Source organism: Phaethon aethereus (genome assembly GCF_964289735.1).
Source record: "Phaethon aethereus genome assembly, chromosome: 19".
Lineage (NCBI taxonomy): Eukaryota > Metazoa > Chordata > Aves > Phaethontiformes > Phaethontidae > Phaethon > Phaethon aethereus.
The window spans coordinates 10,291,993-10,306,816 of NC_138595.1; the positions used below are offsets into that span (position 1 = coordinate 10,291,993).

General features: G+C 49.2%; 1 protein-coding gene across 2 annotated transcripts in view; it reads left to right on the forward strand.

Annotated features, from left to right (window-relative positions):
- Nucleotides 1-263: 263 nt before the first annotated feature.
- Nucleotides 264-14,824, forward strand: part of AUTS2 (activator of transcription and developmental regulator AUTS2) — a 795,462-nt gene continuing 780,901 nt past the window's right edge. For both annotated transcript variants that reach the window (XM_082008612.1, XM_082008613.1), the window contains exon 1: nucleotides 264-2,019. In XM_082008612.1, the coding sequence (XP_081864738.1) occupies nucleotides 1,726-2,019 (294 nt within the window). In that variant the 5' untranslated portion in view covers nucleotides 264-1,725. The remainder of the gene's footprint in view (nucleotides 2,020-14,824) is intronic.

The following is a 14,824-nucleotide window of genomic DNA, read 5'->3' on the forward strand; positions in this document are numbered from 1 at the left end:
AGAGGGACTTGAGGAGGAACACAAAAGTCCACCATGTCCCTGGGCAGACGGCAAGCTTGGACACATAAGGGTGAGCAGGGGCAGGCGCAGCACCCAACAGCAGCTGAGGTGGTGAGGGACAACCACCTGAGGCAGCTCCGAGCCCTCGGGAAACGGGCTGTGAGGGAAGGAGAAGGGCTTGGACATGAGGGGCAGACCAGGGAGGGGGGAAGACGGGACGGCCAAAACTGAGGAGAAAGTTGACGGGATGAGGAGGCTGCGGGGGCGAGGGGCGTGAGGCGGGCGAGGGCCACGGGAGGCAGCGGGACGCGAGAGGCGGGGGGGTGGGTAGCGCGGGCCGCCGAGTGCGCAGGCCCTGCGCGCATGCCCGCAACTTATTTCGCGCGGCCGGGGCGCCGCATTTCACGCGGCGGGGAGCGGGCGGGGCGGCGGTGGCGGCAGCAGCCACGTGACCGGCGCGGGCGCGGGGCCGGGCGGCCGCTGGGGGCCAGCACCGCCATCCGCCCCGCGCCGGCTGCTGGGGCTCGGCGGCGGCCCCTCCGCCTGCGGCCCCTCCGCCAGGCCGGGGCAGCGGCCGGCTGCAGCCCCCCCGCGGTGGGGGAGAGGCGGGGAAGGCAGCGTGGGGAGCAGGAGGCGCACGCCGGTGCCGGCCCCGCTGGAGCGCATCCGAGTCTCGGCGCCGCCGCTGCCTTTTTTATTCTTCTTATTGTTGTTGTTGTTGTTGCTGCCGGTTTTGGGGAGGGGGGCAGCCTCCCCTCCGCTCGGATCTATTGTCACCACCACCAGCCCCCCGCTCCTCGCCACAATTAATCCGATGAATTTGCCATGATTGATCCGTATTAATAGCTGGGGTGGGTGGGCGTGTTTTGGGGCTTTTTTTCCTCCCTCTCTTTTTCCTTTTTTTTTTTTTTTTTTTTTTTATTGTTTGGTTTTGGTTTTGGAGGGGCCGGGCTGGGATCTGATCTCCGCTCGAGTCCATCCCTGGTCGGTGCCTGAGAAAATTGCATCTGGACGCATCGTTATTATTATTATTGTGTTTGATCCAGGGAGATAAAGGAGGAGGGGGAGAGGAGTGCGTGTTCGTGGGGAGGGGAAGGCTGCACCCTTCCGTGCACACGCACTCGCAAGGAGAAAGAGAGCTCCACACATCTAGATAGATATACATTTTTTTTTTTCCCCTTCCCCTGGAACTTCTTTTAGTTGGGGAGGAAAGGAAGAAAGAAAATAAATTTTGTGCAAGGAAATACTCTCAGCTCCCTCCTTCCAGCGGGTCTCTCTCCTTCTTTCTTCATTTCTCCCCCCTTCTTTCCTGCCTTTTTTTTTTTTTTTTTTTCTCTTTCGGAGATCCTCGCCCTCCCAGCCCCTTGATCAAAGCATTCCGCTATTCTGATTTATTGCCTGCTTGGTGAGGCTTTCCCCCCCACTTCTTTCTCTCTCGCCTTTTTTTTTTTTTTTTTTTTTTTTTTTTTTTTACAAAGGCGACCTGAGATCAGCCATTACTTTCCTTGGCTCGCTCATAGGAATCTCTTACATTTGGTGCTTGCTGCTGGTGGTGGTGGAACCGCACTCGGATTCTTTCATCCCCCCCACTCTTCGCCGCCCTCCCTCCCTCTCGTCCTCCCTCCCTCCCTCCTCCCTCCCCCGTTATTCCGCCGGGGGAGCCGGATTTGTGGCTGCGGTGGGGCGGGGGGGGAACGAGAGCGAGAGGCAGAGCCGGCGAGAGACATGGATGGCCCGGCGCGATGCAACGGGCTTCGGAAGAAGCGGCGATCGCGGTCCCAGCGCGACCGGGAGCGGCGAGCCCAAGGCGGGCGGCGCGGCTCTGCCGCCGGCGGGGCCGCCGGCCCCGGGGCCGCCGCGGCGCTCTCCTCCTCGGGCTCGGAGAAGGAAGACAATGGGCCCCCGCCGCCGTCCCGGCCGCGGCCCCCCCGGAGGAAGCGGCGGGAGTCCTCCTCGGCCGAAGAGGACATTATCGACGGTTTCGCGATGTCCAGCTTCGTCACTTTCGAGGCGCTGGAGGTAGGAGCGGCGGCGCTTTGTGTGCGCCTCATTGTGTGGGGGCAGCGGCGGGGGGAGCCCCCCGCGGCGCCCAGCCGGGCCCCCCCCGCCCCGGGCCGGCGCCGCCGGGGGTGCCCGCGGGGGCGGCCCCGGGTGCCGCGCTCCGCTCCTCTCCCTCCCCTCCCGGCCGCCGACACCTGCAGCGCGGCGCGCCGCTCCCGGCGGGCGGCGGCGGGGCCGGGGCGCGGCGGCCGGGCCGGGGCGCGGGGAGTTGTGCGCGCCCCCCCCGCGGGGCTGCCGTCGGCGCCTCCTCTCCCACGGACCAAACTTTTCTCGCGCCGCGGTGTCCCGGCGGGGCCGCCCACTCGTGTCCGCGGGGCGGCGTGGGCCGCGGGGGGGGGATGTGTGTGTGTCTCGGTCTCGCTGGTGGTGCTGCTGCTGGGTGAGGGGCGCCCGTCCTGCCGCGGCCGCGCTCCCTGCCGGCCTGTCACGGGTGGGCCCCGCGGTGGGCGGCGCGGCCTCCCACTCCACGGGGTGCACTGGTCGTCGTCGCCGGCCCCCCCCAGTGCGAAATGAAGGGGTGCGGGTAAGCCGAGGCCGGGCCCGGAGGAGGGAAGCGCTCACGGGGGCTTCCCGGGCGGCGCCTTCCTGCTCCCGGCCTCGGCCCCCCCGTGTACCCGCCACCCACCCACCCACGACCGTGGAACTACTGTCAACGCGGCCAGGGTCGTGGTGGGGTTGCGGCCGTGCGAGGGGAGCTCCGGCCCGTTTGTTTGAAGGGCTTTGTTGTTTTTAACTTCTGCTCCGGAGAAGTTTGCCATGGCGAAAAGCAGATTTATTTGGGTTTACGTGCGCTGGAGTCACAACTGGAACGATTATGAACTGTCAAAATAAATGCAGAGATGAAGCTGATTGTTTAGCAAAAAAATCTGTGTACCTCTTAAGCTGTTTAAATATTTAGCCAGCAATACTTAGTTGCATTTTTGGGGTTTTTTTTTGGTTTTTTCTCCCCCCCCCCCTTTTTTTTTAATTCAGAACCACATTTTCTTCTTGGTTACACCTGTATCCATCCAGACTAACACCTCTGAGAGAATTTACCCTGGTGTAACTGAAGAGAGGATTTGTTCATTCCAGCAAACCTCCACATGCTTGGTGTTAGTCTCATCTAAGCAATAACGAATAAATGTTGAGGTAAGGATGAGACTCAGTCTTACCACCATTTCTCACCTGGTGAGCCCATCCACACGTGCCCTGCTCAAACCAGAGAGAGGAGGAACGTGGATACGTGTTTGTTGTCAAGAGTGAGATTTGCATGCTTATGTTTCGGACAAAATTCTGTTCTTCCTCAAACAAAGCCCTGGTTTGTGTCGTTAGGGGTTTTATGGGAATGTGGACTCGAGAATTTGGCCGTAGTCCTTTTTGGAGGGGAAGTGAAGAATAAGTTTTATGGTCAGAACTTGGTAGGGCGTTTTGGAAAATGTCTTTATTCTGTTTCACTTCTTATTTGCTTAGTTTCTACTTGAAATGAAAATAATTGCTGTGTTCTTTTCTCTTTGCGAAGCCAGGAATGGCTACTACTTGCATCCTGTCGTAATCCTGTATCGCTGAAAAGGAGCGCAGAAACATCACCCAGTTCTGCCAGCTAATATCACATTCAGATAAAACAATAGCTCGCACACTGAGACTTGACATACTTTTAATGTTCATGTGATAGGTGGCACATTTTGACCTAACGATTTCATGCTGTGTTGAGAAATAATGTCACAAAATCATTGTTAGGTCCTTTATCCTGCAGCTCGGTAAGGATGTTGAAAAAGTTGTTTCTGAGGATCAGAGGGAGATGAAGGTGTCTAAGGCTCAAGCCCAGCGTGGCAGGAATTACTGTGTGCGTTGTGCGTAGCAGCCTAAAGTTTTTATTGTGATTTTAATGTTGGTGAGGAGTTTGCGAGTGGCTGGTGGGGTGAGATATCTCAGCATTGGTGAGATGTTTAGGTGTTAACGTACTTGGGTTGAGGCGAGAAGCCTTGGGTGCCACGGAGGGGTGCCCTGGTATGTATACATCTCGCGCTTTGGGTCTGCCCCGACTCGTTGGAGGCCGTGGAGGTTTCTCCCCAGGATCCAGAAGACTTTTGTGCCTAGCATGTGACAAGACTACCCCAGCCCAGGCTTTGTGCTTGCACTTCAGCCTTTTCTCAGCCTTAGCAGAGCTGTGAGTGTGCAGAGGCAGAGGGTGTTTTGTCTGTTTGATGTGAAAAGCAGCGAGGACCAAAATGCAGAACGTACTCACCGCTGGAAGATCTAAACGCGCGGCCCAGAAGAAGGGAAGCAGGCAGGTGGGGGCTCGCCCGGGAGGGGATGGCCACCACAGAGGGACCATGCTGAGCTCTCTGCTTACGATGACATCTTTGCAGCGTAGGTGTGTGTTGGGTGGATGCAGGCTGTCGTCCCAGGATCTTCTTATGAACGCTGTATATAAAGTTGCGAACAAGGATTTCCCTACAGCTTCATTTTACCTGTCTTTTACTGAACGCTTTGTGTTGGGGTGACTGAATAGCCCACATTGTGCCAAATACCTGATTGTGTGAGGCTCGTAGCTGGCAAGGGTACTCGGGCACTGCGTGAGGTGAGCATGCATCCCGTGGCCACTGTAGCTTCGGTAGGAGTCATCTGTGTCTGTTATGGTAGTGATGATAAAAGTTCCCATCCCTTGAAGCAAAATTATCTTTTTAACAAGCTCCTAGTCTGCTTTTGTGTCCAGGTATTGGTAGCCTTCTCATGCTTTCAAGTGTAAATGGTTTGGTGTAGAAATGGAGGCCATCTGCTTCTAGTTATTTGTCTCTGGATTTATGGCAGCCCGTACCTTGATCTCCAATGTTTGTGTGGGGAACAGGGGGGAAGAGGGAGTTGAACAAAGACAGTGGGTTCTCGTTGGCTTTTTTTTTTTTTTCTTTTTCTCCTTTGGGATGACAGTCGAGCAAACCCAGTGTTATCGCAGATGTGGCCAGGCTGATCTTTGCCTGGCCTCACTACACTCTGGTGTAGCGATATTCCCTGTAAGCCCGTGGCCTACACAGCGGAGTATCTTGAAGCTTTGACCTTCAGAGACCTGCACTTACTCTGTATTTCAGCAGCTGAGATGTCGTCCTACAAGTTGATCTGATTCACCAGATCCTGCTGCGAGTAGCCTTGCTGGGACTGACAGCAGCAAGCTCTGTGGTTTACTCCAGAGCAGTTACTCACACGTCACTTCTCTGACCTCCCAAAATCTTTCAGCCTGTGCAAAGAGAAAGGCGCAGACGCTCCGTACCCACGTTCGTGTGATCGGTGTCTTCTCAAGCTGACTGCTTTCCCCTGCGTGATGTGGCCTGTGCGGCACCACTGGTGTGTTTGTTACCAGCAATAATAGCATGAGGTTCTCCAAACTCAGGTAGGGATTTTAGACACCGGTTTGACAGGGAAAGGACATTTTTCAAGACGTGATAAATCAATATGTTGGAGTGACTTTCTTGATGATGTGCTCTGGCAGTGCTGGTGAGGAGGTTTCTGCGGAACTCTCTGGTGAGGTGAGATTTTGCAGAGATGTTTTGTCTCCTTCCTACACCCTGGTGCATAGGACTTTGGGCAGGAGACCGACATGATATGGCTGTTGATGTGCTGTGGTGGAGATGGTTTACTGTGATGAGAAATGAAATCTGACCTGAATGTTAAGATAGCTTAAAGCCTGGGAAGTACTTTATGTTTCCTGAGTCAGCTCTGACCATCCCTATGGAGTAAGCAGTTGGTTTCAGGTTTTCTGAACACTGAGTAAGGTAATGAGTTTTTTTTCTGCGGGTGTTTGTTTAGCTTCAACTTGGGCAGTTCATCTGACAAGCCTGGAATGGGCCACAGATATTTGTGAAGCACAGGCAGAAGTGGCGTGGGGCAGGAAGGGGGGAACTTGCATTTAAATGGGGTTTCTTATTTCATGAAACTGGCACAAATTTGCTGAGCTAATTTCTGTTCAGCATGCGGGCATTAGTCTGTTTTGAGACCATGATAAATTATCGTCAGGTAAAGCCCAATATAATTAATTACAAATGAGAAATGCTGACAAATATTTGTCAAGGAGCTGTTTAATGAGCTTCAAATCCTGTGTCAGATGATTCCATCCGCCTAGTGTAAATAATTTTTAAGCAATTGTTCCACCGAGTTTGTGTGGTTTAGGCAGATGTTAGCTATGGCAGTTCTACATGTTGGACAGATAAAATAATACGAGACTAGATGGAGTAAAGCTTAACAGCTGATGTGGGCTTTAAAATAGAGACGCTACTGTTACACAAACAAAATATGGAAGTAACAGGAAGGTTTTGAAGATACCATGGTCTCAGTTGTGTGTCTGTGTGCACTGACAGTGTAGCTCTCTGTATGCATCTGCATGCAGGAATTTGCTTTAATAACCATTGTGTGATACCCATTGCTAGGCACGGCCCACTGAAAATAGAAATCAGCTTGGCTGTGTGACAGCAGAAGCTTTGAGCTGGACACCAGAATGACTGGCTTGCAGTGTGGTTTTCCTCCCCAAATCATTCTCTTCTCACCAGCATCTTAGCTGGCCTGATTAGCCTGTTCACTTAAATTCCCTGAGATTTCAAGCCAGTTTGTTCTGCCTTGTCTATCCGTTCATATTTCAGAAGGAATTTGATCTTCATGCCTTACCACAGCAGCATCATAACATCAGGTGTTTGTTCAGTGCTGTCAGCAAATCTTGGTAGCCCTTCTTGTGTTTATTGACTGCTTAGATGCTTAGGTGTTTGTCCTAGTCTCTGTTTGCACATGCAAGTCTGCAGATTTAGACCAGCAGAGAAAAGAAGGGAGTAACTAAATGAAGATATCTGTGGATGGTGAGTGGCATTAGGTTTTATGTGACACTGGGATATCATACAAAGCGATGAGCTTATTATTTTCACTGTGTATTTAGAGGAAACAGTAAATTGACCTGAGATCAAATTTTGAGATAACCTTGACAGAGCAACTGAATCTCTTGATGAAAACCCTCAGTGACCAGAACTGAAAAAAACAGCAACCCAAACTGAAAGCAGGACTGAAAACAGCAGGATGCATATTCCACTAAAGCAACCTCTTGGGTAAATTTTGACACCTATGTTACTATAATTTGGACACCTGAATATTTTAAAAATACTTTAAAATTAGTTTTAAAAACCTGATACTTTTCTGGGAGGTTGGATATCCACAACTCCTGCTGACTTCTTGTAGCTGTTGAAGAGCTGAAACTGTCTCTGGGCAGGTAATAACCGAGAATTGCGGTTGTTGCGTAAATATTCTTGTAGATTCCTGAAGGTATAACGAAGGTGGGGATTTTTGCCATTCCCGTAGATGGTAGTAGGAGGCACAATGGCCTTGAGTTTAAGAAGGAAGAGTTTAAGCTATAAGGACAAGTTCTTTAGTTAAATGTGATTCAAGTAGTCTCCACTGACCCTGCTCTTTAAAATGAACATTAATGGGAATTATGCCACATATCAATAGGACAAAAGACACCCTTATCCTTTTTTTATCTTGGCATCTTTTTTTTTTTCCTCCTCCTGCTGTTTGGGTGAGAAAGTAAGCCCTTTCTCATTAGATGTCTGGGGCCTCTGCTGGGATGAGGGAGTGTAAAGAAGCAGATTTATAAAATCAGGGTAAAGGATCAGGAGCTTGGAAGGAAAATGATCACTAGGGAAAGGCAAAAAAAATATCAGCACAAAGACATCAAGGGGCTGAGTAATTGAAAGATTGAGTTACAACACTGAGATCAATAGAGAAGTATGAGGGACTGGATGGGAACACTGAGAACCAGAGGGGGATGTTGTTACCAAAAGTGGAAGTTTCAGGTAAGATCCATTGCTGTGTGCGTAAACGCTCCTTGGTGAGAGCCCTGCCGACAGTACCGAGGGGGAATACTCAACAAAATCTGTCCCCACTTAAAAACTCGTTAAACCCAGTAACTCTTCAGCTGGGAGAAAGGCAGAATGATTCTTCATTCAGTGAGATGCCCCCCTGTTTCCCCTGTCTCTGCTACTTTTTTTTTAAAGTGTTTCTATCACTTTGACTGGAAGACCCTACCACATTACACCGGGGGTCTGACCTGCAGCCTTGTAATTATCTGCAGCTAAATTAGAAGTTTAATCTTTGTTCTGAGCAACAATAAGTTGAGTCAGATAGGTTTTAAAAATAGCTCAAGCTCAAGTTTAGTGAAGTCTCAAATGCAATTAATAAAAGGGTAATGGAGTTAGGAAGTTGCGGGCTGAAATGTGGAAATGTTTAACTCTCGGTTTTCCTTTGCTTGAACTGCAGTGCTTTGCTGAAGCAACGTCACCTTGGTTCGGCGCAGGGAAATTGCTTCCAACGTTTCTCTGTGTTCTTGTACATCATCTTTATGATTTATCAGTTCAGTATCCATGTTCTCGTCGGGCTTTGGCTCGGTATGCACCACAAATTACCAGCTGGATGCATTTTTTTATAGTAAGTTTGTTGTCGTTTTGACTTGATGCCAAGCCGTGGTGAAGACCACTTCAGAGCGTGATAGTCCTGTGAACTCCTTTGTTGTGAAATGGATATGAAAATCCACTTCGTAAGTAAGGAGGAATGGCTAACGCAGGTAGGGATTTGTTTTGCTGTAACAGCAGAATGTGCAGTGGCAATTTGTCAGACCCCCCCAGCTCAGCTCTGCTGTACTATTTGCCTTTAAATAGTGTTACCTTAATATCTTGAGATTTTTCTCCTTGTATCTTGGCAACACTGCTGCAGAAGTTCACACACTCATGCGGTGGAGAGAGAAGGTTTTAACCAAAAGGGTAAATCTTTAGTCTGGTAGATACTACGGGAGGGAGTTTTGGTTCTGTTCTCCTCTCTGCAGGAGTGGTCAGCAGAAGTTGGCAAACGAAGCGGATTATTCTTTGGCATGGCACATATTTTTCTGTTTGTGAGTTTTTTTGCCTATTGGGTTTAATCTGATCACATTGCATGGTATATGCTTCATGTGGATTTACTTGGTATTTAGTGTGCATCTTGGTCTTACTGGTTTTAAAATTTCCCGAGACAAAGGCGTGGGAGATATGCAGAGGTGTGTTGGTATCTGATGTGCCCGAGTTCCTGGCTGTCTGGGCTTTAGATTGTGTAATGCTGGCTGATGCATATGTTACTGATACGATTCCCAAGTCCAAAATGGGAATAGCTGCTCCACAGCCATGCAGGAGATCAGTTTGGTGTTCCCTCCAGAAATGGTTGCCCGTTAATCTGTCTTACATGTGTTTGCCAGCTTCCCAAAGTGTAAGCAACATTTCCTCTAGCATCAATACTTCAATAAATTGCCTCTTTTCATACTTTTGTTTGGTAGCAAAGGGGACTTACTGGTTTGGGAATAAAACCACTGCCAACCTGTCTTCCCCGTCCACAAGCCCGGGCTTGTCCTTTGTTGGATGAGCTCATGAAAACAAGGAAACATCTTCAGCCTTTGAGGTGCGTCCTATGCTGGGCATCGCTCGAACGAAAGCGTCTGGGCAGGTTTGTGGATGCTGCAGGGTGACAGCGCACAGCTCGGTCAGAGAGGCAGGCACAGGTAGGCACCGGGAGGTTGGAGGTTAGGTTAGCTTGTAGTGGCTGAAGTTCGGGGGAGGTACTCTTTGTGTTGCAGAGTAATTGTAACAGGGTTGTATCGCACTTTAAAACATGTTTTACACTCCCATGCAATCGAACAGTGGTCGGATCCAGAACCAAATTCGTGACGGTTTGTGAGAAGCCTTGCTCCATGGTAGGCTGACTATGAGAGGGACAATTTTTTAGAGGGGAGTATGTAACCGTACTAATATCTGGTGCAGATACCCCCTTACCCGTCAGGGAAAGCTGCAAGCCACTGTCATCTTTTTCCCTACACGCGGGTCCAGGTCCCAGGCGACCCACCCTCGGGGCTCAGGGTGACCTGGCTTGCAGGTTGCTCTGGAGTGTCCTGCGGCTGCTGCCTCACCCTCCGGTGCAGTAAAGGCATTTTCACTGTTTTGCCCATGGAGGGGAACCAGTGAGACAGAAGTGGTTACCACCGACTTCTGGACCACATGCAGGTGGCTCTGAGGCAGGGGAGAGCAGTGCCCCTGGGGACAAAACACAGGTGGTGTAACTTCTCCCTCCAGGCAAGTTTTCCAGCCCACGTTTGGCTGTTTGCACACACAACAAAAAAAACCCCCAAAAACGTTTCTATAGCACGTTTCCTATTGCTGCGACTCAGATGAGTTACAAACATGGTGATAATTGCTCAAGGCATTGATTTTTGTTTATTTTCGCTCAGGAAGACCTAAGTGGCTTGAGACCTTTCAGTCTGAGAATCTGCTCCAGTTTTTTGAGACTTCTTACATGTGTGGAGGGAATGGAGGAGAGGTGGCCAAATGACCCAGCTCGTTGCTGCGAAATGGAGGTGTCCAACTGCAGGGCTGTAGGCTCTGTTGTTCACCTGGCTCCTGGCCACTTTTGCCACCTTCATCTTGGCTTCTGCACATCCAGGTGCTTAACACCGTGTGTCTTTGGAGGCTGCCACGAGTGTCCTTCAGGGGTCCTCCAGGAGCTGGTCTGGTCCTCAGCTTCCAGAAGGCCCAGGAGAGGGAGCTGGGAGGTGCTGCGGTTGCAAGAGCTGGGTGACACGGGCTCACCGGCTTGCTCCAGAGCTGGCCAGATGCGTTGAACGGCTGGGAGTGATGCGCCATCCACCGGCGCGGGCGCCAATGGAGGGCTGAGGCAGCAAAAGTAGCTTTGACCACTGAGGAGTCTGCGTGGTAAGGAGGCAAGTGAAGAAGTGCCACTGCTGGGGACAATCTGTGTTGTAACTCTGATAGTGTTGTGGGTCTTAATGCACGTCAAGGGCACTTTGACCTTTGAATGGAATCTTTGGTGTGAAATTGTGTCTTTTCTCCTCTCTTTTCTTCCCTTAAAGAAAATCCAAAATAAATACTGAGAATCAAAACTGTCTGTTTTGAGGGGACCAAATTGCCTCTCTTTATTTTATGTGATTTGGATATTACTGAACGATTAAAAATTTTTACTGGCTGGCTATTGTAGGCAGTGACTCTTCCAGCATTAGTCATTTTAGCTCTGGAAAAAAATAATAAAAAAGCAATTAATGTGGCTCAACAGCTGAGTCTGCTGGACTTAAAAAAAAAAAAAGGGGGAAGAAAAAAGTAAATTTTAATGAATTCTCAGATCAGAAAGATACATCTGGTGGATGGATTTGCCAAGTTTTCAACCTCAGAATGTGTGTTGAAAAACTCAGTGAATTATGTAGCTACAAAAGTGGATCTTTGCATGTTTATAAGACCTCAGTGCAATCTCTTTATATTTGCCTAATGACAAACAGACATTCTCACAGAGACGCAGCCCAGAAGGGCACACATGTGCTGAAACGGCTCTGTAAGCTGATAGTGTTTGTATCAGAATGCTGCTACTAGTGAAGGAATTCTAGAGGATCTATTGAATATAGGGGGAAAAAAAATCTCGGTACTGGATGAAAGAAAAGAGAAGGAAGGGGAGAAGGAGAGGGAGTACTGAAACTTTAAATGTACGTGGTGTGTCGGCTAAGGTATTGTGCCTCCACTGCTGAACCAGAAAATTTATAACAACTGTTTGTCATGTGTATGTATTTATAGCCATTCACATAATGAAGAAGTTTCATGAGGTTGTAATAACATATCAAGATGGATGTAATTAAAACAGAAGCAAATTGACACCTCTAGATTAAAGGCAAACTCTAAACTAATACACCTGTACGCTGTCACTTACGTATTAGTTGTCTGGGGCAGTCTGCCAGATATGCAAATAAAAAGACATTGGCAAATTTCCTTGGATGTGTGGTTATGAAAAACCCAACTATTTAATCTTTTACCTAGCCCTACTCAGCTTTGTAGCAACGGTAGAATTTATTAACTCGGTGTCACTGATGCTTCCTGATGGGGATGGATGATGCGGAGAGGTGAGGAAGGAGCAAGAAGAAATACAGAGGAGGTGAATGCTGGAGAGTAATAGTCTTTACAGTGGGACCCTTCCCTTAGAAAAGAGGTGTCAGCCGGACCGTTTCAGATCTGTCCTTACTCTCACAACTCTAAAGGACTGAAGAGTCCTTGACATTGACTTTCTGTAGCATTTGAGCTCAATTAAATGCTTTTGAAAACTGCACAACAGATTTTGCTTCTGTCACGCTGCAGGTGATTGGGATTGCCATTAAGGAAACTTCTGAAATTTATACGTTTTGGATATACTGGCACAATTCAAATCTGATGTAAATCATTACTGAGTCTGTGAAATGGCTATAAAGTATCTTAGCAATTTTATCTAATAGTATTTTTCAACTTGTTTCAATTTGCAGAAGCCTAACGTTTTTCCAGTGGAGTTGTGTACACCTGTACTCAAGCCTGCCGTCAATAGGTTTGCTCTCTGAATTAACGCTTTTGGGGTTCTTGGAAATAGTCTGCAAAGTACCGATGTAAAATAGGCTATTGGTATGGAGCGGGAAGGGAATTATTTGCCTTGTTAGTTCCAGGCCTGTGGATGGAAGTGCCAGCCTTGCTTTTGAGTAACTTGCACCCCAGATAACCTGCATTCCTTTAAAAGCCCCAGGGATGGAAATAGGTCCTCACGTGGCTCGTGTATAACTCCCATGGCTGGTGATTAGGGTTTTCTGTTAAAAAGCTGATGCTGGTACCTCGAGACTGAAAAATCTTACCGTTTGTGGATTTGGTGGCATTTCCTCCCTGAGCGGCTGTCCCGGAGACCCATGTCCCTCTGCCGCTTCCGGTAACCTCCTCGGATGATGGCAGGCACTTGGGTTAGCAACATCCATTGATAAGTAGATTGATCTGACTGCAGGTCTAGAGAGCTCGGTGAAGCCCCAGATTCTTCGATTCGGCTTTGAAATCAGGCTTGGAGTTCCTTGCCGCAGTCGGGGACGAAGCGGAGGGAAATCCAGCCGTCTGCCTTGCGAGGCGTTGAGTCACGAGCCCGCTCCTGCCTGCGGGCGCTGGGCTGGGGGCTGTAGCCCTGCGGGCAGGTGCAAAACACACCTATTTTCAGGGGGCTGTCTGCATAAAAGCTCCAACGGGCATGTTTTGTTACACTTTTTCTGAATGAAGACGACTGCTTTTTTAATACATCTGGACATTAAGGATCAATCAACATGGCTTCAAAGTGATTGCAAATGGTAGGATTTTTGTCTTCAATGCTTCAACTTTTCTTCCACCTTTAATCTTTCGTGAGCGGAAGCTTCAAAAGATAATTACTAAAACATGCTTTTATCTGCATTTATCTCAAAACATGATTAATTTTTTAACTGCAATTACAGCAATCATTTCACGTTTCCTCTATATTAATGAGTAAAGTGGTTTTTTTGAGAGCGAGCGAGCCTAAATATGGCTATATTGGCCGAGTTCAAAGGTACATTTATGAGTGTGCTTTTTGTTTTCATTGCTAGGGATTGAATTTCCGGTTCCAGGAAGTAATATTTCACATGGATTAAAGTCTTTGAAATGCTCTTGCCCGGCTTCACTGGATCATTTTGAGGAGCTGACAACGATAAGGACTGGATCATGCTCTTTGCTAGACCTGGCTACTGAATACCCAGTTACATGCTCCCCTTGCGTCGGGGCTTTTTTGCTCTGTGCTATGCATGCATGCCTGGCAAGATATCCTCTGCGTGCTGCTCTTGGCATTGAAATGCAAGAGAGGCGATGCAGCCCCTTTGTTGTTAATGAATTGGCAATGAACTTGTAAATTGTCACCTTTACCTGTCTTTATTATAGGCAGTTTAAGACAATTTTTTTATTACTATTTTACTTCAGGGAGAAAGATGTTCATGTGTGTTCCTTTATTGCTGGTGCTAGTGTATGTAGGACCGTCCGACTGGTGTCCTGCAGCCTGGATCCCGCCTGTAGGTCGAGTTTGTGGCCCGTCAGGATTTTGAGCTCCTCCTGTCTGGCTGGCTGTTTGTCCTCCATGGCTCACCCCAGCGCTCCTAGGAAATGGTGCCACCGGCACAGAGGTATCCCGAATCAGGCATCCGGCCCACAGCCTCCAAAAGCAATGGACCGCTGTGGGGGACTACCGAGAAGAAACAGAATTAAAACTGCTTTTCACTAGTTTTTATGTAATTCTGCCCGATGGAGGCTGCTCGTCAGCCCTGCCTCCTGCTTCCCTGTGAACAGAAGGGAGAGTTGTTGGGCTGGAGCTGCAGTTTCTCTGCTGTCTGCCTCCAAAAGGACGAGGCAGATCGCAGCCCCGAGGCCGCGGGAAGCGGCGCTGGGGTGCTGGCATGGCCTCGGTTGCTGCAGCAGAGCCCGAGCAGTGAGGTGGATGGAGCGGGCGTTTGAAACTGCACCTGTAGTGTAAGAAGAAGGGTAAACACCTAACTGTTTGGTTTCCCTTCAGTTAGGCCCAAATCCTGGGTGTCAGAGGTGGTCCAGAGTGAGCCTGCATGGCCTTGGTTCACATCTGATTTTAGCTTCTAAATTGGGATTACGGTTACCCTGCCCTGCGGTTGCTGGGGAGGCGGATGGGACGGCGACTGCAGCAGCGGGCTGGGCAGCTGCGCAGGAAAGCATGCGAGTGTATAATCAGATTTTTGATAAAACCAGGTCTCTAAGTCCCTTGAATGGGTAGCTTTGCTGTGAATAGCCTTGTAAGGTCTGCTGTGGCTGCTCTCTTTGTTTGGTACTCTGACAAAAAGTACTCTGGTATCCTTGTTGGCGTGTTTTTACATCTGTTATCCATGTTTTGGATTTGTTCTGGCTGCAGTCTTATTTTGTTTTGCAAAATCTAC